The 22,680-nt window shown below is 32.3% G+C and overlaps 1 protein-coding gene and 1 long non-coding RNA gene across 2 annotated transcripts in view; both read right to left on the reverse strand.

The window, feature by feature from the left end:
- Nucleotides 1-22,680, reverse strand: part of LOC120145356 — a 30,447-nt gene that overhangs the window by 6,872 nt on the left and 895 nt on the right. Inside the window, exon 2 of the long non-coding RNA XR_005518126.1 lies at nucleotides 4,256-4,262. This is a non-coding gene — a long non-coding RNA (uncharacterized LOC120145356). The remainder of the gene's footprint in view (nucleotides 1-4,255; nucleotides 4,263-22,680) is intronic.
- On the reverse strand, nucleotides 437-3,070 carry LOC120145353 (GDP-L-galactose phosphorylase 1-like). Its single transcript, XM_039159212.1, has 7 exons — nucleotides 2,253-3,070; nucleotides 2,052-2,173; nucleotides 1,887-1,946; nucleotides 1,554-1,796; nucleotides 1,273-1,458; nucleotides 934-1,182; nucleotides 437-839 (listed from the first exon to the last, which is right to left on the reverse strand). Exons 1-7 carry the CDS (start codon nucleotides 2,374-2,376, stop codon nucleotides 489-491), a joined length of 1,335 nt encoding a protein of 444 aa, XP_039015143.1. The 5' UTR covers nucleotides 2,377-3,070; the 3' UTR covers nucleotides 437-488.

Genomic DNA, 22,680 nt, shown 5'->3' on the forward strand with positions numbered 1-22,680 from the left:
CACCTTAACACCGTTACCAAAATGGTGGGCAAAGTGTGATAAGAGTACAAATTTTTTTATTAATGTAGACCAAAAATAGAATTTAAGTACTAATATGAAAGAAGTGAACTAATTCAGGTACCAAAATGTGAGGTAGGTGAGGTGGTTCAACTATATTTTGTGTCAATAACAAAGCCAGTTAGTTACCCTACGTATTAAGTAACCCAGAAAACAGAAATATAACAGAACACAACAATCACATGCACTCTTATTTATTAGCTCCTAATACACAACATTAATGGTATTTTACATGCTCCAATCAAAATACAACACCAAATCAACAATCAGATTGCAGTTTTCACAACGTCCAATAACCTTACTATTGCAAACTATGTTTGCTTATTTAGGCTACCAGTGCCATACAATACATACACAGTCGTATACGCCAAACGTACATAGTCGAAACCGGAAGTGGAAGGGACAGGGTTCTGTTTGTGGAATGCTGGTTCTTACTGCTGAACAACGCATTCTTGCGTCCCAGCCACCATGGTGCGGTGGGACCGTTTGGGGATGGTGTTCTTTTCTTCAATGGGATCCTTAAGCATAGTATCGGCAGTGTTTTCGATGATATCTTCGCCATTGGAAATGGCTTCGAAGATAAGTTCCTTCACTTCACAGAACCTCTCATCAGAGAGAGAAACCTCAGCGAGTAGCCTCCAAGCATTTTCATCGGATGCCTCATCATAGTCCTTCCTCCTTTTTAACACCATGTGGCCGCTAATTTCCCATACAGCCGGGTTCACCTGGGTGTCCAGAAGCTCCGGACTCACTTCCCCAAGAGCTTGTTTCTCAGCATAGCACTGTTGGGTCAATCGACAAATTGGAAATTCAATTGTAAGAAATAGCAGCATCATGTAGATAATTAAGTATCGATTAACTTAATTTATTAATTACCTGTGGAAGGAGAAAGATCCGCTTTCCACAATCAGAGATGAGGACATTATATGGTATGTTGTTCTCTTGAAGGCAAATGCAGGCATCGGAGACAGCGTCGGACAAGTCCTGAAGAGTGTCACCGCCCTTAAAGACAAGACCCCTGACCGGATAGTTTAAAAGCTCTGAGATGAGCACTTCATCATTCAAAGTGGCTATCTTCTTAGTGGGAGCTTTCTCGATGGGGAAAGGCACAGCCAAGTAGTAAGCCTGCAACGATCGGAATAGTTAAGTCACCTAAACCACAACTATACCCAACAGATAGATATATCCTGATGGAACAAACTAAGATGTTAGTACCTGGAAGTGAAGGTGATTGATTGTAGCAAATGCACCCAAGCTGTTGTAACCCAATCTGAAATACGGATTCCCGGCTTCAACTGCCATATACAGTGCAAGCAAGAAGCTCTCATGGTCGATCCTCTGAGGCAAGCATTCCAGGATTCGAGGGATCAACAGCACATGTCCGTATTCAATAGGACTGACCTGTCAAATAGAATGGGAACAATGTTTAATCCTACAAGGCTAAGACTCTTGCTAAGCTAGTTATTCTATAGTTTGAATAAGTAGACTTAAAATACATTTATGGCAACAACACTCGGAGCACTCTCAACATCAATTTGAGCACTTGGGTAGAACTGAACTTCACCATCTTCACTGGCTTCAAACTGGAAGAGAACCTCTTCTTGCCCGACCTTGGTGAAATTGAACTTGTTCCCATCAAAGGGCTGGAGAACCTTATCAACACGGAATTCAGTCGGCCTCTTCCTAAGGTGGCGGCCCTCATTCAGCTGAGCAATGAAGCCATATTCACCAGGAATCACCTAAACAACTCAGTTAACCATAAAAAAAATTCAGCTTATTTGCAGGTAAACAATTGAAGCAAGGAAATAGGAAAGGAGCCCAAATTCAACCTTGGTTTCGCAGGCAGTAACATCATATCGAAAGAGTCCTCTTTGCATGCGATCTTCCCACTATCATAAAACCACAAAGTACATTTTAACTTAACAATTTGTACGATACAACGATTATCAACTATCACAATGATCTTAATCTTATTTCTAATAGCAAAAAATTACCTCCCCAAGAATGAGCGAGTCAAGAAAAGCAACAGGGGGCTCTTTCTCCTCAATTGCAAGCACATCGTTTTCAGCATCAATCTTAGTCAGCTTCTTGAAAGCATATAAAGGAATCTTTGCTTCTATAGATCAAAACCCAGTTCAAGTTTAAACCTGAATTCTTCAAACAAACAAGGTTTACATAGTAAATTTAACGAATACCTGGAATGCAGCAGCTCCTAAGGCAATTCTTTCCGCACCCGCCACTACGGCGAGCAGTCTCTTCCGTCTCATCCTTCTGGTAATTCGAAACAACAGTGGGAACCCTCTTAATCCTGAGCATCATCTTGCTAATACTTCTTTTTACGGGCAATTTATTCTTACGATCGATCTAAATAAGCTTCTTCGATAATATTTTTTCCTTTTTTTCCCCTAAATATACTAGAAGCTAGTTATACTAACTACTGAAACTCTAAAAGAAAAGACCACCACCAGCAAGGAAAAGGAGATCGGAAGGACTACCGCCTTCAGAAGGCAAAGCTCCACGCCCACCGTGCGGAGAAGGGTTGCTCTCTATCACACAACTCTTACGTCGTACAGTTCGGGCATGAATAAGAGGTCGGTAAACTCTGTGTATAGCCGTGATGTCCACAATTTGTCAACCCAGGGTATTACCCCCCAAAAAACGAAAAATCCACAATTCAAAATCACCTGTAACCTAATTTTATCAAACACCCCAACCTCTTTAGCTTCAAAAAAAAAAAGACCAGGTTTGCTAAAGAGACACAAAAAGAAAAACCCAAAGCTCAAAAACTTTTTTTCCTGATTTTCTTGGTGAAGGGAAGCATAAGAAGAAAAGGGGATATATAGATAAGAGGGGAGTGACGGAGAAGGCGGGTGGGGCTAGTTTTTTTTTGGAAGGATTGAAGGTATACAGTTGTGAGAAGAAGGTACTATACAATAAAGTAAACAAAGCTTGTGGCCCTCGTGCCTTCTTCAGAGTTACTCTTTTTTTGTGGGCTCAAAGACAATTACTTGCACATGAACTCGAAAATGAAAGGAAGAGAGAATGGAAATGTTTCTCGTTATTGTTGTTTTTCTTTTCTCTAATTCATCCGTACGATACGAGGCTCAGGTGGGGGATAAGTAGTTTGCCGGAGATAGTGAGCTCAGGGACTCGGAACCCAAGTCCGGCCGTACGGAAGAGAAGGATGTAGGCTATGGTGGCTCTGGTCTGGTTGGCTCCTGCCAAAATTGAAATTGGATTTGTTCTATTTAATTAAAATGACTATTATCTCAAACCACTGACGTCGGAAATGAAAAACAAAAACACTGGCGTCGGAAATACTACCTTTTCCTCGTATTTTGGAAATATATTATTTAGAAATAAAAAAAATACATGTTATGTTAGGGTATTATCTTATATAATCTAATTTAAATTAAATTAATATTTTTTGAATAATTTAAACTGATTATATTATAGCATAATATATGTTCAAATTTTTTTTAGCTTATTATAATGTACATACGTATAGCATAATATGATTATTATTTTTTCAGGTTTCAGGTTTAAGTACCCCTAGCACCAAAATATTTAAGCTTTCATCTATAAATGATTAAGTCTTTCGAATATATATTACCACTTATAAGCACCCTAGATTAATAAAAAAATTGGTAAAAATATCATTGTTGCATTTTCTTATATTTTAATAACCAATCACATTATATATTAAATGAATATGATAGCATGACATTATTTAATAAAAATTATATTCTCGTAATTTATGTACTTTATCAATTCAATTCTAATTTAAAATAGTTCTTTAGATATATGAACCAATTTATCTCAATGGTTAAATGAATCGTTGTTGTTCCTAGAGGTTACAGGTTTGAGCACCAGCGATTGCAGCAACGTGATTGAGCATTCATTGTCAAATGATTGTGAGTATTTAGAACAAATATTATTTTATAACCACCTTAGCTTAATAAGTATCTATGTTGATCGATATTGTTGTATAAAAAAGGCATTAACTACTAAGTTACCATGAAAAAACATGTTTTGTCTTACTTTTGCATAATATAAATGGTTTCATACTTATAACTTAAACGGTTGACATTAAAAAAAAGTGTTACCTAGTATGTTGTCATGAGAAATATGTTTTTTTCTTACTTTTACATCATATAAATTGTTTTATACTTATAACATAAACAACATTAAAACAAACGCACTATCTACTATGTTATTACAAGCATAACAAAATAAGTTAAAAGCTTAAAAAAATATGAATATTTATAAAAAAATCAAAAATATCGATATTTGTGAAAAGTATTGATACTTTGTAGCTTCTCATTTTCTATGTTTTCTTTAAATTTGAAAGTATCAATACTCTTTGAAAAATATTGATACTTTACAGCATTCTCATTTCCATGTTTTTTTAATTCGAATGTATCGATACTTGTGAAATAGTATTCATACTTTTGAATTTAAAAAATGAAAAATGATATTTTAACTTTCAAATTTAAAAGTATAGATATTTTTGGAAAAGTATCGATACTTTACAGCCTTATGATTTTTCATATTTTTTAATTTAAAAATATCAATAATTGTGGAAAAGTATCCATGTTTTCTAATTTTTATAATAAAATATTAACATTTCATATCACAACTTATTTTCTTAATGAACCATAACATTTTTTGGCGTAACCCATCTTATCAAAAAAATGTTAATATTTCAAATCGCAACTTATTTATTAGTGAACCATGATATTCTCATGTTATTAATAAAAAAAATATTAACATTCCTTATCGCAACCTATTTCTTAGTGAACCATGACATTCTTAAGTGCAACTCATTTTATTAATAAAAATATTAACATTTTATATCACAACTTATTTCTTAGTGAATCATCACATTTTTTTTGGCACAACCTATTTTATTAATAAAAATATTAACATTTGACATCACAACCTATTTCTTAGTAAACCATGACAATTTTAGGTACAACTGTATTTCTTATATATATTCATAACATTTTTCACCTTTTAACTTATTTTCTTATCGTTAGAAAATCCAAGGCTCAATCAGCTTAAACTATGGTAACATTTTGGACACAACCTAAAATGTTAAAATATTCATAACATTTATTGTTTATATAACACCCCTAGACCGATACATGTGACTCGATCTAATCCAAGGTGTCTCATTAAGGCCACCAAAGCGACCTATATTAAATAATCTGAGAAAAAAGCAAAATTTTCTTAAAACTATTTAAAAATCATAAAACAATTTATAAATAAAAGCATAAGTCTGAAAAATCATACATATATTAAAAATAGAATCCATAATATTTAGTATCAAAACCACTTCCAAACTCTAATATATAGATAAATAGTGACCTACATGCCCCCTAATTACATATATATTGTACTCTGTAAGTAACACCGACGGAACTCTCATTATTGATGTCGATAACTACACAGGGTTGATGCTTTAACTTGAAATGGTAAATAATAGAGTGAGCTTTGGAAAAGTTCGGTAATAGAATACTACCAAAATATGCTAAAGGCCAAGCAGATATATGGTGCAACATGAAGATTACCTTAGCTATCCATGCATAAATAGGTCATAGTGAAGAGTTGAGCTTTCACAAATTAATTCTTTTGGTAATAGTCAAGAAGCTTATAGTTAAGAAAAAACATTAAGAGGTACATATTCGGAAGATGGATTTGGGGAGTCTAGTGTGTTCCAATAAAACCAAAAATAGTAGTTTAATTCGGTAAAACATTTTTTTAAAACACAGTAATACCCTCCACTCAAACACTCCACATGCAGTTCTCTAGAACTGCATCTATACGAACTTATCCTAGGCTAATTAGGCGTAGGAACCAACCTAAGGGGGTATCTTGGGGCCTCTAGACCTATCCAAGGGTCCCCTTAGGTCTGTAAGGATTTACAAACTTGATCAGAGCTAAACCTTCGTACTTAGTATCCTACCCAAGCAATACCTTAGAAAAATTAGACTAAGCAATGAACCATAATATCATTATCGTGATCTAGTAAAATATCGTAAAAGTGATAATAAAGTTTATTTAAATCACATAACAGTCCTCCACATGTACACCAATATGTAATCCCCATAACTGCATCCATAAGGACTTACCCTATACTCGATGAGTATAAGATCCAACCTAAGGGAGTACCTTGAGGCTTGTAAGCCTACCCAAGGGTCACCTTATGTCCATAAAGATTTACTAGCTTGATCAGAGCTGAACCTCCATACTCCAGAATCATACTTAAACAGTACCCCAATAAAACAGTTCAAATAATAAACAATAGTTTTAGGATCTATAATTCATGCACATTATATTTTTCAGTAAAAATGGAAATCAAATGACATGTATTAGGTAAACAAAGTTTGAAAATCATTAAATAAGGTATCATAATTTCCATAAAGATAATTCTTTAATAAATCAAAATAGATAAAATAGTCGTGCTTCAGAGCATATAAAATAGTTATGTATCATACAAGGAGCACACTAGAAGATTTAGATTATTATTCAGAGGGACTTGATAGTTATCAGAAAGGGAAAACATAGAACTTTGTTGATTGATCGGATTTCAGATATCTGATCCCTATTAAAAGAGTTCGATTACTAACGAATCTAATCAAACATTTAAGAATTAATGTTTCAGCCCCCTTTAAAATTTGAATGCATTAGGAAGGAATTCAGAAATCTTTACATCTAAATTGTTGAAGATTTATGTATAACATGAGTTATTCCATTAACCATGCAATTAGGGGCATTTTAGACATTTTGATTCTTGAAGAATTCTTAGTAATTTAGCCCAATAAAGGTAATACAATAAATTTTAATATTCAGGGTTTATCTCAAATTAATCAAATTTTTAGTTAAATCGAACTAAACAGATCCCAACACTACGATACTTATCAATCGTTCAGACCGAGATACTTCATGAATATTCACCTCTTAAAGTTGATTGCATTAGTTGAACTGATCACCCTTTAGAATCAGTGTCCATAATTATCCAAATGTATCTACTTATTCTAGGTCATGAGAGAGTTTTAGAGTAATTTGGTCGTTTCAACAATTCAGATACATACAATACTTCCATTCAATTCAACATTTTCATATAATATAGTCATTTCGAACAATTCTGACATACAAGGTACTTTCAGTAATTTAGTCTCCGAATGTTCGCTCAGGAATCATAAATTCTAGGTCATTTCCCCATTTTGAGGATATTTCAATCATTTCATTTAATTCTGTCATATATATTAGTTTTGTCAAATTAGTCTTTAGAAGTTATTCAAGAATCATAATTCTAAGTCTTTTACCATCTCAGAGGTTATAATCGATTATTAAGGTTTTCCAAGCAAAACAAGCATTTAATATGTAAATCAGTAGTTTTATAGGGTCAAGTATAGCTTATAGTATTATTTCCAGTTTTAGGAACAATCATTGTCTTTTTACATCCCAATGGTATTTTCATAATTTATTATCCAAGTATTTCCGGCATTAAAACCTTTAAAGAAAATAATTAAAATTTAAGGATCCCTAAGTTAATCGAATAACCAATTATTCACTGGACATGAAATTATTTATTATCGACTTTCTAGTTCCTTAAACAAGTCAATCTGAGTTTTATTCAGTTTACTGCCATTTCACCATATACAGTACTAGTTTCCAAATAAACTTCGATAAGCACATGGCCAATTTTTTTCATTCATGCATTTACCAATAATCAATGAGTTTCGTAAAGTATACAATAGGTAGTATAGTATTACCTTGATTTTTGAGCTACCTTGATCGATCAATTTAACTCTATTCGATCACTCTTGAGCTTTAGTTTAATGTCCCCTAATATCTAGGATACAAAGCAAAACGAATTACGTAAAAAACAACAGTTAATTAGAAAAAATGATCGAATCAAAAGATAAAAAACTAAAAAATATCTTACTAAGTTTGAATTTGGTAAAATGGGCCCCAAAAATAGACTCAGGACATCGAAAAACATTTAGATAATTATTCCCAAAAATGTCAATGCTCGGTCAACTAAACGATCAACGGATACTCAACGGTTAACGATTGGACGGCTTGACTCACGGCTCGACTCGAGCCGCGGCTTGGCTCGAATCATCACTAAACTCGGCTTAGATCAGTGTAGACCAGTTCAAACCGATTCGATTAGTTTTCTAGAACTCACTGGATGGAAGATAACCCCACGTGTAGTGGCGACGCGTGGGGTACATGCAACATCTTACGGTCGTCGGAGAACCACCAAATTTTCCAAAATCATGAATTTCGTGATTTCAATCTAGTTCCCATGCTCGGTTCGAGATGGAAAGCATTGAAAAAGCTATTTCATAAAAGGTCAAACTAAACCGTTGTTCACCCCCACGATGGTATTGGCAACAGCGAACCTCCAGTACCAGATGAAGCGAAACCTCGAGATGGTTCACTTGGTTCTGACGGTGAGCCTTACCTGTGGCTAAATGATGATAAATCAAAGACCGAATAGGTTTATTCAAGAGTGGATGATCGGGTTTTAGTCGCAGGGTAAGGACGATGTCGATGGCAACGACAGTGCACGACGCAGATCGTTGGTAAAGGGGATTAATGATGGCATATGGATGAAAATTGATTTTAGGGGAAAAAATTGATTTGGGGGGAGGGGTTCCTTTAGAATCACCATTGAACGGATCTTGAGGAGACGAATACGTATTACATGGGTATTTATTTATGTATTGCAGTAATATCAAGAATGATCGATGTGCTTGGGTCGTGCTCCATAATCTTTAGGGGCAATATCATATTTAGATTTATCGGTGTTTCTAGAATTATTCAAAGACGTCCCCTTATGCTAGGTCGTGAGGTTATTTAGGTCATTCAATACTTGAGTTTATCTTGGTCATTTCAGAGTTTCAGAGTAATTTGGTCATTTCAACAATTCAGATACATATAATATTTCCATTCAATTTAACTATAATATAGTCATTTCGAACAATTATGACGTACAAGGTACTTTCAATAATTTAGCTTCAGCATCACCTTGATTTCTTAGCTACACCGATCGATCAATTAAACTCTATTCAATTACCCTTGAACTTTTGTTCAACATCCCATAATATCTCGGATATAATGCAAAATAAATTACGTCAAAAACAGATCAAATCGAAAGATAAAACACAAAAAAAAAGCTTATAGAATTTGAATTTGGTGGAACATACCCCCAAAATGGACTTAAGACATCGAAAAACATCAAGATAAGTTGTCCCAAAAAAGTCAACGCCTGATCAACGAGGGTCAATAGCTAGTCAATGGTGGTTAACAGTCAACGGATGGATGGCTCGGCTAGGCAGGACAACTCAACTAACAGCTTGGTTTGACTCATGACTCGACTCAACTTGGACTAATCTAGAATGGCTCAAATCGGTTCGACCGATTTTCTAGAACTCACTGGCTGGAAGACAACCCCCACGTAGAAGAGTTGCACATGGGGCACGTGCGACATCTTACGGTGGTCGGGAGGCCACAAAATTTTCTAGAATTGTGACTTTCATGATTTGAATCTAGTTCCCATGGTCAGTTGTGACAGAAAATGTCAGAAAAGCTATTTCTTAAATGGTCGAAATAAACTGTCGCTCACCGGCGGTGACACCTCCAATACCAGATGAAGCGAAACCTTGAGCTGGTTCACTTGGTTCGGCCAGTGAGACTTACCGACGGTTGAACGATAATAAATCGATGAAAAAACGAGATGAAGATCCTTGAACTCCGATAAACTTTCGAGATGATCTCCACGATGGCCGACTGGGTTTCTCCGAGAGTGGATGATCGTCTTTTGATCATGGGGTGAGGACAAAGTCGATGGCAACGACAGTGAAGGGGGTCGACGATGGCACAATTAGATGGAGGGAATGAGTTCCAAAATCTGGTATAGGTATATTTAATAGATATTTTTAATGTTTTTGCTTGAACATTTGTGTCGCCTAGTTGGCAAAGGCATAGGCTTAGCTTTCTACATATCACGATTTTGTGTTGTCTATATACCAAAAATAGAAAATTACAATTAATGCCATTGAATTGTCTAGAGTTATCGCCTTGGGCACTAAGTTTTGCTCCGCATTTAGGTTAGTCCTAAATTTTTAGTAACTCTCCTTTCAAGATTGAATTCCATGCTTTGCTATTTCCTAATTTAGTCATTGAATAAATTTAGAGTGTTACACTTTATAACTTATTTTCTTACCGTTTATAACATTTTTGGGGCAACTTGTTATGTTACTACATTGATAACTTTTTCGGTTCCACTTTATAACATTTTGTGTTCTGCTTTTAACCTGTAAGATGGGTTTCTCAGTTACACCATTTTAAGTTATTTTAAAATAGTTACAACCCAATATATCACATATAAGTTAACATTTCCAGTCGCACTAAACCAGTTTTGTTAAGAATTTTTTTTTCAAATTTTCGGTTGTGTCGTCTTTTAGCCTTATATTAGTATGTCTTTCTAAACCAAACGGTCCTAGTTGTTAAAAAAATGATTGTTATTTTTACAAGTTTCGGTTTTGAGTACCCGTAGCTCCAAGATATTTGAACTTCAATTGTCAAATGATTGAGTCATTGGAATAGATATTACCAGTTGTAAGTACCCTAGATTAATAAAAAAAAATTGGTGAAAATATCATTGTTACATTTTCTTCTATTTTAATAACCAATCACATTATATATTAAACGAATATGATGAGATGACATAATTTAATAAAAATTATAGTCTCAAAATGTATGTACTTTATCAATTTAATTCTAGTTTAAAATAGTTATTCAAATACATTAACTAATTTATCTCAATAGTTAAAGGAATCATTGTTATTCCTAGAAATCACAGATTCGAGCATCAACGACTGTTAGACTAACTTCCATCCTTTACTACATTCCTCTCTCCCCTTTCATTTCCTCTCACTTATTCTTAATCCTCACACAACTAACACCAATTATCATTTTCTTGACCTATAAACAAGTCACCGGAATACACTCAATAATTCAAATAACAAAATAAAATCAATTACATAATTGAATCTAAATTTTCAAACACTAAATAAAATAAAACAAATACTCATTGTTTAGAAAATGAACCTTCACCAACATATAAAACCTAAACAGAAATTGCAACATAAATGAGAAAAAGGATCGTCGTTCCAATTTTATAACGACCATCAAGATACAAGGTATTAATGATCATTTTCTTTGAACATTTCAAAAGACATAGTTCATGTTCCAACATATAATTTAATGAATAAAATAAGAAAACAATAATAATTTTGTGACTTAAAGGTATAATTTACCCTTAAAATCACATGCATGGTGTAATTGGGAATGACGTTTTCCATCATTTAACATTGTGCTATTTTCTTCTTCTTCTTTGTTTTATAATAATATTGTAAATAAGATGAAAGATCGAACCAATTAAATTTCTAGTTCTCAATTTAATTCGTTGAGTGATAGGTTTAATATTAAAGTAATATAAAAACATAAATTACATCAATAATATTTCAATTTAATAACAAGTATATTTGAATCTCGATTGAAATTTTATTGTTTCTTCGTTCTATACTGAATTTTATTAAATTAAATATTTTTTATAGAAATTATTTGTTATCCTTCAAATTATAAATGTAATAAATTTTTCTTAACCGTTTTAAAAATAAAAAAGTTTAAATTAATATAATAATATAATTTTAGTTTTAATCTCTTAACATTTTATAGTTTTGTTATATCTTTGGAGACCATATCTAAAACTATTGATTTTCTCTCTCGGGTTGTAAATGAGTTAAGATATATTGCGAGGTACTCGAGATTTACTCATTTAAAAGTTGGTCAACAAACAAATTGAATGGATTTACTCAAAAAGAATAATATATACAAAAAGTTAGAGTTTTTGAAATTAAATTATTAATAATATTAATATTTATATGTTATTTTTTCAATACAATATAAGACTTTCATGTATTTAAGGTTAAGGTTCGAGCTCATGTTTGAGCTTCAGTCGAGCTAAGTCTGCAAATGTTTCGAGTTCAAATTTTTCGAGTTCGAGTCAGGTTTCAATTTTTTATTTCGAGTTGAGCTTGAATTTTATTTTAAGCCACCATGCTTCCGAGATGAGTAAAGTTTCAATTTGTTATTTCAAGATCAAATCGGACTTTTCAATTTTAAACTCATGAGTTTTTTGGTAGAGTCAAATTCAATTTTAAACTTTTTGAATCGAGTTGAACTCAATCAACTCGTTTACAGCCCTACTCTCAGGACCTCCACGTATATATTTCATTTCATTAAAGTCTTAGTAACTTTTCAAAAATAGTCACAATATACGAACAAGACATTTGATAAACCCAAATAATTTATTAGTATAAAATTTATAAACCTCGTTACTAAATTTATTTAACTTGTTAGCATACAAATAATCATTATTATCCTACAAAAGACATAATCAAGTGAGTCATTATAAATACTTTTGGATCGTGATTGAGAGAAGTTTCTTTTCCTCTCCTCGTTGAGCTCTCATCCATATTCGTAATCTTTCTTGTTAAAAGAAATATCGATCAATGATTATTTTTAACAATCGTGATTTGCAATTCGAATAAAATAAAATAAATTGTTAACGATCAATGAAATAAAATTTATTTTTATTAATAAAATTAAATCTCAACCTGAATTTATTTTTCCTACGTTCGCCATATTGGTACGAAATCATTTATTGCTCACATGTCCATGTGATAAGAGTCCACATGTCATCAACAAAATTACAATTTATGAACTTTCTTTCACATGGCTGAATGACACAAATATCCAACATTCATTCTTTCAAGAATCTTTTCAATTGTTTGGTCCCTCCCAAAACTTGTCATTACTCATTACCACATATCCCACATGATATTCTAAACCATGCATCTCAAATTTTATTTTATTTTAAATATTTATATATATATATATATATATATATATATATATATATATATATATATAATATATATATATATATGTGCGCGCGCGCGCATTCATATTTTCAGTACGCATAATTAAATTAGAATCACAAAAAAATAGAAAAAGGATATTTGCTCATGAATTGAATTAGGTATTTGAGTAAATGAGTAGGGATCATACTACTCAATTTTAAAGTATAGCTATGAAAATGTAATTGATAATTCTGTAAAAAAGAATATATTTTAGATTTTTTTACTTAAGTTATTGTTTTTCTAAAAAGCCATTGTCATTGCAATTTAGTTGCATTTAGGACATTTCATGTATGTGGTGGAAAAGTTTTTCCTCAGCTAGTTTTTCTTTATAAAATTGATGTTGATGAAAATGATTGTGTGTTGGTTGTGATGATGCAGGTGATAGGAAATGACCGAGGAAATTATTTGCTGAGATAAATTTTGTATGAGGGGCAAAGAAACTGAAGATGACTGTGAGGAATTTTTCGCCACGATAAGTTTTATCTTGCAAATCTGACGCATTATGAGACAAAATTACTGACATAGCGTGGGCAGCTGTCCAATACACCTCATGTGAACCCTTACATCTGCTAATGATTTGAGAACACTGCCAGCTGCCATATTATTCACGAAATGGGCATGAATTCAAGGGTAGTTGGGGAAATTTCAAGGCCACTAAACCCTAGAAATTCCCCACTATAAATAGCACATTATGCCTTCCATTTTAGAGGGATCCCGCTCTCAATGTCCGCTCTTTGTGAGTACTAAATATGGATGCGGAATTATGTGCAAGTATACACAATCGAAAAAGAATACAGTGATAAGTAGTATCGTCTCCATAGGGATTTGGGGAAATTGATAAGTTCGGTCAAGGCACTTTACTTTGTCACTTAAGTAAAGTTAGTGATGGTATATACAAATGATAATGTTGTGGCAAGATGGAATGACTGATGTGGAAATGGAACGATGGTAATACGATATCAAATGGATATGTCGTGGCTAGTTGTATGGAAATGTCTTGGCAAATTAAATTATGTTGGGTGCAATCAAATGGAAACGTCAAGGCAAAATGAAATGTAGATGTAGGATTTAATTACTTAGGACTTTATCTTTCTCACACGACAAGCTACTATGAGAATGAGTGATATGAGTCACTAAGGAAAGTCTAAGTTCACTTCTCAGAATGGGCTTACTTCTATGCCTTACCTGCCCGACAGAGTCTACTAGGGTGCCCTATACTATCTCTAGTAAGGGACTCGACATATTGAAGATGCCTTGGTAAAACCGGTTGGTGTCAGCCCCTGCAATGATCATATTGATCCAGATAACAGGATATGTCTCAGCAATACCTTTTTTGCGGCAGCATTAACATCTAACCTATCGTTCTTGCACAACTCTTTTTAGTCGAATAAAATCCTAGCCTTATATCTAAGGTCGATTAGGCCTAGTTATTATATAGAACCCTTTGCTTATAAGGTTCCTCCCTAGTTTCTCTCGAACACTAAGGATGTACTACCTAGATATTCTCTTGAACCCTAAGTAATCTCCTAAGGAATGGCTACTCTTATAGCTCCGACAACCTTAAGACACTAAGCTTCATGAACAAAACAGATTATAACATAGAAAAACAACCATTTGTTAAAGTAAAACTTAAATATCCAAAATGAACTCCCACAAAATAGGATTAGTTCATGGTGGGGTTCGAAATAAACAAGAACAAAGCAAGTTAATTTGTTCCTTACAACTCAAATGATAAAATATGAAAGCAAAGAGCAAAGGGAATGAGAAAAACCCTTCGACGTGCACTGTCGGAGCTTCCCTCAGCAACCACGAACTTTCCCAACAAACTAGCTTCTCTCGAACTACCAGAGCGCCACCCCCTCAAGCTTGTCAATAGAGAAATGCCACGTCAAATAAGATTGACATAAAAAAGATATACCTTTTTCTCTCTGAATTTTAGCTCAAAATGATGTGGATCAAAAGTCTCTACCACTGTGGCTTCATCCTCTATTTATAAGGGGAGAAAAACCCTAAAGGTTTATGTCAAAATTCCAAAGATGCCCCAAATCATGCTTAATTCACGTGAAGATTGGGCAGAGCTCGCAGTGGTCCCCCTCGGCAGCTGGCATTGACCCAACCTGGGTGGCTGGTTGAGTACTAGACAAGATCCTGCTGCAGAAGGCAAAGGACAAACAGGATCAGCATCAGGGCGGCTTGGTTCAGCAAGATCGGCTGTAGCATTGCTGATCCCTCCCAGGCGGATCTCTTGCTCCTAGTTAGAGTTCACGTGAAAATAGGGACAGCTGGCTCCAAAAATATCTTCTTTCATTTTGTTCACTCTCGAAATGCCAACAAAGTTGGCATTTTCATTCTGCTCAGCAGTCTCCTTATGTCACGATATTTCCCTTTTGCTTTTCCTTGCTCTCAAATCCTACACATCACCAAACAAACATCTTCCTTATAAAGCAGCACTGATTACAAAATAAAATGCCACGACAAACAAAATTCCACCACATGCAACTATATGCTCCTAAATACATCTATATGGTCCTAAATAGGCTCTTAAACAGTCAATAACTTAAGTGAAAATGTCCCAAATATGAACTTTTTACGGAGTTATCACTCAACTACCTTAAAAGTTTCTGAAAAGGCGACTGCATCACCTTCTTCTCTATCTTTCCCTTCTTATCATTCCTCGGTGTTCTTCATAGCCAGGCTTCACCGGAGTAGCGACTACGCCCTTGAGAGAGGTTAGTGCGCTGGAGCATTCATGGTGATAGTCTGATGTCACGACAACAACTCTGTTTTTGGGAGTTTTCTTCTCATTGTCCTTCATTTCTTATCTTTCAAGGGCTTGTACTTAATGAATATTTTGGGATGATTTTAGCCACACCATGAACAGTTTTATTTGGTGTTGGAGATGTTTGAATGATACTTTATTTTATGTTTAATGGATAATTAAGTATATTTATGTTTATTGTTGTTTTGTTCACTATTTTAATCTTATGTCTTAGCATTGTAAGAGCTTTTGAGAGATTGTCTGGTGCCTTGGCATAATACTCCTAGTCTTTTTAAGAGTTGTTGAGAGATAACCATTTTTCTAGGAGTTGATACTTAATATAGAGAGTTAGGTTAGATCTACGTGAACAAGGGAACTAATCCGGGATGGTGAGTTCTAATCCGCCTTAGAGATAAGGAGAAGGTTTCAAGCGAATAAAAGGGATAATACTCAATCGATAGGCTAGGGTCACTATTTACGCTAAGAGGTATTGTCGTGGCAATAGTTGTATCAGATTCCTTACTAGAGATAGCTTAGGAACACTTCAGTAAATCCTGTCGGGCAGCATAGACACACCATATTTAGTTCATCCTAGGCATAGAATAATTTCTCGTCGTAGCAAATTCAACCCAAGTGCTCCATTAGAAGTCTGATTGTGTGGGGTTGTTAGTCCATATTCAAAACTCGAACATTTTTCGCGTTAGCAACTTTTATTTACTTACTCTTGCAATTAATTTTTTCCTTAGCAATTTTTATTTGTTTACTCTTGCATATTTTTCTTACCACGACAAAAATTATTTGTCCGCTTTACTTCACACAATTCTTGCCTCAGCAAATTTTTCCATCTGTCATGGCTCTTTCCTCATTTGTTTATATCATTAGAATTAGGCGTTTAGGATTAGTTATTGACATATATTCCTAGTTGTAGCAATCTTTAAAGAATTCCCCCAATCACTGTGGAGAGGATACTCACTCACTACTATATTACTTGCATCGATTGTGTATACTTGCACAGATATACATGCAATATCACACACATTTACACATGATCGGTAATATGTAGTATAATACGGCTTTATACTTTATTTAATTTTAATAATAAAACATATTTTGTAACCATAATATAAATGATTAACCACTTTATCTTATGTCAAAGATGGTGGGTGAATGTGAAGTCACAATTATTATTTTAATTATTCATAGTACAGGACAATAGAGATGGCTATAAAAAACACTTATTTCATACATTTCGGAAGATGACATATAGCTTTTTCTTTAAGAAATAGATTAAAGAAACTTATATCACAAATAAATACCTAAAGTATACTTTATTTTACGTTTAAGTATCTAAAGTATTTTTTTATTAAAATAAGCACCTAAACCATTCAATAAAAATTCATTTAAATTCTAAAAAAGTTAACATGTGTCATTAAAAAAGTTTGCCTCAACAAACTTTTTCCATATGTTCATTTGTTTATATCATTAGATTTAGGCGTTTAGATTTAATTAGTGACACATATTTCTAGTTGTAGCAATCTTTAAATAATTCCCCAAATTCATGTGGGAATATACTCACTAATTACTGTATTACTTGCATTGATTGTGTATAATTGCACAGATTTACGTGTCATATCACACACATTTACACATGATTAATAATATATAGTATAACACCACTTTATACTTTATTTAATTTTAATAATAAAACATATTTTGTAACCATAATATCAATGATTAACCACTTTATCTTGTGTCAAAGATGGTGGGTGAATGTGAAGTCACAATTATTATTTAATTATTCATAGTAGAGGACAAGAGAAATAGCTATAAAAAAACACTTATTTCTACATTTCGGAATATGACATATAGCTTTTTCTTTAAGAAATAAATTTTAAAAGAAAACTTATATCACAAATAAATACCTAAAGTATACTTTGTTCTACGTTTTAAGTATCTAAATTATTTTTTTTGTTAAAATAGACACCTAAACTATTTAAATTTTTTTATTTAAATTCTAAAAAAGTTAACATGTGTCATTAATTAAAGTATACTTTAGGTAATTGGATAAAAAAAGTTAAATATTTTCGACACCTATTTTGACCAAAAAATTAACTTTAAGTATTTGTTTTGATAAAAAAAATACTTTAAATACTTAAATGAAAAGATGATATATTATATACTTATTTGTTATATAAGCCATTAAAAAACTATAAGAGATTATCATCTTGAATGACATATTTTGGACCACTTCCAAATTCATATAGACTTTACACCATGACCATGACATTTGGAAATTTCTTCCCATTTAACTGTTGTACCACGTGATACAAAATAAATAGTTTAATATTTAGCAGATTAACGGTTTGAGTTTATTTGTTTTTTCATAGATAACTTTCATGTATCATTTTATTATTTATTTAATTGTTAATTAAAGATGCAGAATTTAAGGAATGGTCCCACTAATATATATATTAATTCTTTTAAATTATTATTATTATTATTATTAGGATAAACAATATTTAACCAATAACTTTTTTTAGGAAAATGACTATTTTTAAGGATCAGAGAAATATATTTCTTTAAATTTTTATAAAACTTGGAGAAAATGAATGGGTGATACCAAATTTGAACTTCGATATTTTGTAAATGGTTTTGTCACATAACTATGTGGCTATGTCAGCCTACATAAAACAAGTTAATGGTCCTTACTCAGGGGCGGACTCAGGGGTTGTCAGGGGTAGCACGGGCAACTCCTCAAATTGTGAGGAACATTAATCAAATGTTATTATTTTAGTATTTATATATATATATATATATATATATATTGTGATTTTTAGGTAGAATCCCTATATTTCAGTTAAATTCTTATAGAAAAAAAAATTATACAACAAAATTGTCTACTTAATGTTAATTTTTTCTAATTTTTTTAATTAATACAAGTGTCACCTTTAATATTGTGCAACCCCTAAAAAATTTATAAGAATTTTTTTGTGCAATCCCTGAATTTTTGTCCTGGGTCCGCCCCTGTCCTTACTGCTATCAATTATTTTGTGTTCACCATGCAACGATAAAATACTAACATTCAATTTTGAGCTATTTTTCCTTTTACGAATAAGATAAAAGATGATAGAGAAATTAATAAAGTCTCTAAACTTTTATAATTTAATAGATAAAATTAAGAATTTATGTGCTAATTTTTTATCCACTTTAAAATTTATCCCATACTCATAGCCTGGTCCTTGGTTAGACCGTGTTGGATGTATTAAGGCCCAAAAGAATCATTGGGAATTTGGGAGTTGCCTCAGTGATGTGTGGTCTTTCAACCATGCATTGTTAATGTTGGGTTTATGGAGCCCTCGATTCTGGTTCAAAGCATCAATATGTAGCCCTCGAAGACAAAAGAAAGGTTCTAAAGAGAGAGGTTTTGAGGGATAGGATGGGAGGGTTGGAATGTTTTTGAGAGGAGGATCTGGGTCAAAGATGTATCGATGAGGGATGGTGAAAATATCCGAATCTGACTATCCTCTTATATAGATAGCTTTTTTTAAAAAAAAATTCAAGGCTCGAAGTGAGATTAGATTTAAGGTGAAAAATCACCGATCTGGCCTGATTTGGTTTTATATATATAATTTAATATTTTAAGAAATTTATTTTATTTTAATAAAATATATTATTTAAATTATTAAAATATAAAAAAAATTATAAAACATATTATTTTAATAGTTTAAAATATAATCAATAATTATGAATATAATATTATACAATATATTATTTTAATTATTTTAAGAATTAATATATTCATATTAGGACGAGGTTGGAGTTTTAGTCTAAAACCCATGACATGTTCTGGATAAAAAAACCTAAAATTCATCAGAACGGGACGAGATCGAATATAAGATTTATATTTTTGGGTCGGGATCGAGACAAAAAAGCCCACAATTCGAGCAATTCTCTTAACCTCGTAACTTAATTGGACATGTTTGATTTCTAAAGATCAAGCCCGTTTTTAAAATTTTAGTGGTTCGAAGAGAATTTAAAAATGGGGTCTCGGTTATTGAACGTTTATTGATTATACCATAAAATGTATAAAGAAACTAAGAGAATGATTATTGGTAATGATTCCTTTAACAAAACATTAATTATTTCAAAACAGAAAAAAATAATCTTTTGGTTGAGGTTATCCCAGGCTGTTTAAAAATTAAATATATTATGATAAAAAAATTTTGGTTTGGGGCCCTGGGCGTGCCCCTCCTGCCTAGGCCCTGCTAAAGGCACAAAAGAAACATTGGGAGTTGGGACAAAGTTACCAAGGTAGGCTCATATGGTTAATGGGTTTTCCATAGACTCAGTTCTCGTCGTTAGGACAGAGCCGAACATAGAAAACAAGCATGTCCATATTCAATTGCCAAGCCGCAGACGCCTCCAAAGAATGTTTGATTTCACCCCATCAGCGTTTCATCTGGTTTAAGCATGAACATCGTCCCAGTTTAGATGATATATATTGAATTTTATTGATGTCAACGAATACAAATATAAAATTAAGATCAAATATTGAATATAATGAAGCACAGGTGCTTCAGCATACTCTAGACTCTTAGACTCTAGAGCCGTTAGAGACTTAAGAGTTCATCTTTTGAGGACTCGGAGGGTTTCGCACGGTTCTCTTAACGCGTAGTTGTTAAGGCCTCTATAGACTCTAAAGCAATATGGAAGGATAAATTAAAGAAGGAAGAGAACATGCACGTAAAACTAATTAACAAACACGCTTGTATCATTTTATATGGTTGCTGTATGCATGCGTGCCCATTATATGTCATGTATGCACGCTTTGTTTTTCGTGGTGAATCACCATCTTATAAATTCAGATGAAATTATTGCATCAATAATAGTTGTATTAACAATTGATATGATAATTGTTGTAATAATCGTAATAAAAGGTTGAAACAACTCAAATAAATCTTGGATTAATACTTAAATAAATAATGACTAAAATATGGATTAGTCTTCCACGTTCGACGAGCACCGTTGAGTATCACTAGAGATGAGCGTCGTTCAGCACCATAAATTTAATTTATAAAAATTTAAAATTCTAAAGGACTCAACGTATAAATAAAACAAAATATCAATTACATTATTTTTCATGATTTTTAATAATAAAAAATTTATAATTTCCCTTTAAAATTAATTAAAAATTATTAAAATTAATGTAAATGATATTTTATTTTAAATAATTTATCTTTAAATTTTTAACTAATTTTAAATAGTTTATCTTTCGTTTTTAACATGATATTCTATGCCTTTACACTTTTTTTTTTTGGAAAATAAAGAGAAACTACCCTACTTAACTAAACTATCATGCTTTCTGCTTCCTTGAGCCATAGCTCATAAACCGTTGCTGGTGGTGTTTCAAAAATGCAGCTTCTTGTGTTGCTGGTTCGGGCCAATTTGGCCATTTTATATGCCTTTACACTTTCCAGTTATTCAAAAACTCACCTCACAAATAACTTTGAATTTGACGACCTTTTTGCTCGAAATAAGCTTTATTAAACATGATAAAGTACTACTTATATCATTCATAGTCGTGAATGTGATATTTCTTTTATAGAAAGCATCTAGTTTTATTAATAATAGAAAATATTTATAATTATAACGAAGATTCACAAATATAATCGTAAACGTAAACTAAATTATAATTAGAATATTTTCATATAACCATTAGCACAAAAACTAGCCACCTAGATCACACAAGGACTTTAAAAGAAAAATGTTAAAAAAACTTAACTAATGTTCGAACAAAATAAAGATACAAACAAATCTGATTGTATCGAAAAACGAACCACAAAAGAAGATGAAACTACTGAAAGACTACAGACAAAATCACAAATAAGAGTCAAGCGACGTGATAAAACTATCCACGAGCGTTAAATGTGTATTCAAATCAATCCGAGAGTCCAAAGCAGAGAAGATCAACATGATAACAAATAAGTGTCATATTAATCGGTCGTGGCGATGTCAAATACAATCATGAGAAAAAAGATAAACGAAAACAATAGTCAAAAAATTGAAAACTACAAAAAAAAATAGAGAAAAACGTATTACAAAGACAGAGATAAACGTTTCATAAAGATAGAGATAAACATGTCACAAAGACATAATTATTCTGATTAAAAAAACTAAAAAATAAAGAGAAAAACAGCCAGCGGTCGACAGTCAGTATCAAAATTGGTGTCGTCGTCGACTAAACAAAATTAAATAAAAAAAATTGATTTGATCTATCGAAATTGACATAAGTTATAAAGAAAAAAAAAGAGGGAAAGAGAGGGAAAGGTGACAGCGGTTAGGATTTCTTCTTCTTCTAAAAGTAATAAATTAGCAATAAAAATGTATATATTTAGTTATCTTTTAATGTAATTTTTTAAAAAACATTTTAACGTAATTTTTAATGTTACATGCACAATTATAAAATTATTTATAATAAAATCTAAACCTAAATGTATTTACATATTGTAAAATTTAAATCTAAAATCCAAAGTTTTTAGTAACTCGACTTTAAAATTAACAAAGACCTCATTAGTATTGGCCTCCACAGCCGCTACTAGGCTTATGTTTGATTGGGCTGTTTTTTTTTTCCCTTCTAAGAAGTCTAAACATTTTGGGTATCTTAAGTTTTTAAAGATGCAATAAAGGACCACAAAGGTACCAATTCAAGTGGGTAAATATATTCTTAAGGGACCAAAAAATTAAATCATAATTAAATTATATTTAAATTGTATTTTAAAATTGTATTTTATTTAATAATATGTTTAAATAGGAAATAATAACATATTCAGTGAAAAAAAGTTAATTCCAGTCATCTAT

Source organism: Hibiscus syriacus, unplaced genomic scaffold (genome assembly GCF_006381635.1).
Source record: "Hibiscus syriacus cultivar Baekdansim isolate YM2019G1 unplaced genomic scaffold, ASM638163v2 tig00110893_pilon, whole genome shotgun sequence".
In the NCBI taxonomy this organism is placed as follows: Eukaryota; Viridiplantae; Streptophyta; class Magnoliopsida; order Malvales; family Malvaceae; genus Hibiscus; species Hibiscus syriacus.